At 42.1% G+C, this 1,644-nt stretch overlaps 1 protein-coding gene across 1 annotated transcript in view; it reads left to right on the forward strand.

Moving 5' to 3' along the window:
• LOC111263925 (PAS domain-containing protein cky-1) overlaps positions 1 to 1,639 on the forward strand; it is a gene marked incomplete at its 3' end in the record, with an annotated part of 23,036 nt that extends 21,397 nt beyond the window's left edge. The window contains exons 4-7 of the mRNA XM_086969861.1: positions 212 to 397; positions 616 to 907; positions 1,123 to 1,276; positions 1,549 to 1,639. Coding sequence (XP_086825987.1) covers positions 212 to 397; positions 616 to 907; positions 1,123 to 1,276; positions 1,549 to 1,639 — 723 coding nt within the window. The remainder of the gene's footprint in view (positions 1 to 211; positions 398 to 615; positions 908 to 1,122; positions 1,277 to 1,548) is intronic.
• Positions 1,640 to 1,644: the final 5 nt, after the last annotated feature.

Genomic DNA, 1,644 nt, shown 5'->3' on the forward strand with positions numbered 1-1,644 from the left:
ACCTAATACCCACAAAACGCAAGCTTCGAGCAAAGCTTTTCCTTGAAACGAGAGTATTTTTGTCCATCTGATAAAATGGCTAGACTATACAAATTGAAATTTGGGGTTATTTCTATCAAAAGAAAAATAGCAGTAATATGTATGCATAAGGAATCATATTGTTAATGAACGCGGCCGTTTGGTTTCTGAATTCGACTGATCTCATCTACAGGAAGATTTGCTTATTCATGGTGACTCGGTGTACGATATCATCGAAAAACAAGATCATACCAATATTCAAAGCGAACTTTCCCGTAACCCGACGACCGGCAATGCAGCTAAGGAGATCCGTACGTTCCTCTGCCGGATGAACGTATCCCGCAACGCACGGCGTCAAATGCGGTTTGGAGACCAAAAAGTAGGTCTACAATTCATACAGTAGGTTGCACATGTCAAACAAACAATATAATGCACGTTTTTAGCATGCCCCGAAAGCATAGCTTAAACAATATGACATGTCCTGATCTTACCGTAAACCGTCGTGTTTTCCATAAAAGTTGGGTTAGAAGAAAAAACAACCCGATCTCGTATAGGAGTAATGCGACGGAATTTTTTTTTGACCATGTGCTGGTTTAGGTGGTATTGGTTCAGGGCCATTTTGCGGGTTATCTTCCCTTGTGCTCGCGAAACGAACCAGTGTTTCTTGCCCTATGCACGCCTGTCGCGATGCCTGAGACGCGCGAATGCGTCGTTCAAGGAAGTACGCACGTGTTCACTTCGATTCATTCTATGGACATGAAAATCCTTCATCTTGATCGAAATGGCGAATTCCATCTCGGCTATCAAAAAAGCAGTCTACAAGGTGTAAGCTGGTATGAACTCGTTCATTGGGATCACCTCAGCGACGTCCAGAGCAAGCACAAACTAAGTAAGTATCGAATCTTTTTTAGCATACTTTTTTTTTTATAAGAATCTCCTATCTTTGTCTATGCCTCATTTCTAAATCACTCAATCAATGACTGCACTTTGTAGGGTTACCACACATGCACCACCTGCTCTATCTGCTATTAAGACTGTCCACTAAAGTTTTTCCTTTTCGTGACGTTTTTTTATGTTTGGCGTACGTCTTCTGTCTTTTGACAGTAACCCAAAACGAGCAGGAACGTAGCTGCATTGTTCTCCTACGGCTCCAGAGTCTCAATCGGGGCTGGATCTGGATTCACTGCGTGCTCCAGGTGAAGGACGCCTCTGATTCAAACCAGCAGCCCATCATCGTGTGCACCAATCAGGTTTTGAGGTACGCACATTCTCTTGCGCCCGTCTATAATGCTTTAGGAACTAGAAGGTACTGCTGATTTAAGCAGTCTATTGGAGATGAAAGCGTTTCTTCGACAGCTGAACAAAATTAGCGCAAAGTGGGAAAAAAAAATACAAAGTACGCATAAACGTGATGTGAGTGTTTTGTTTTTTTTTTTTTTTTTTTTTTTCTATAAATGTAATAACGGCATAAGCATATCTATGGCGTCGTCGTTTCTGATCAGTGCGTGTTGGTTCCTTTTCTGTTCGCAGTGAGCGTGAAGCATACGTCATGCGACAGAACAGCTGGCTATACCAATACTACTCATTACATTCGAAAATGAGCTATAACCTTGGATACAATGACCC

This window comes from Varroa jacobsoni, unplaced genomic scaffold, assembly GCF_002532875.2.
Source record: "Varroa jacobsoni isolate VJ856 unplaced genomic scaffold, vjacob_1.0 scaffold_800, whole genome shotgun sequence".
Lineage (NCBI taxonomy): Eukaryota > Metazoa > Arthropoda > Arachnida > Mesostigmata > Varroidae > Varroa > Varroa jacobsoni.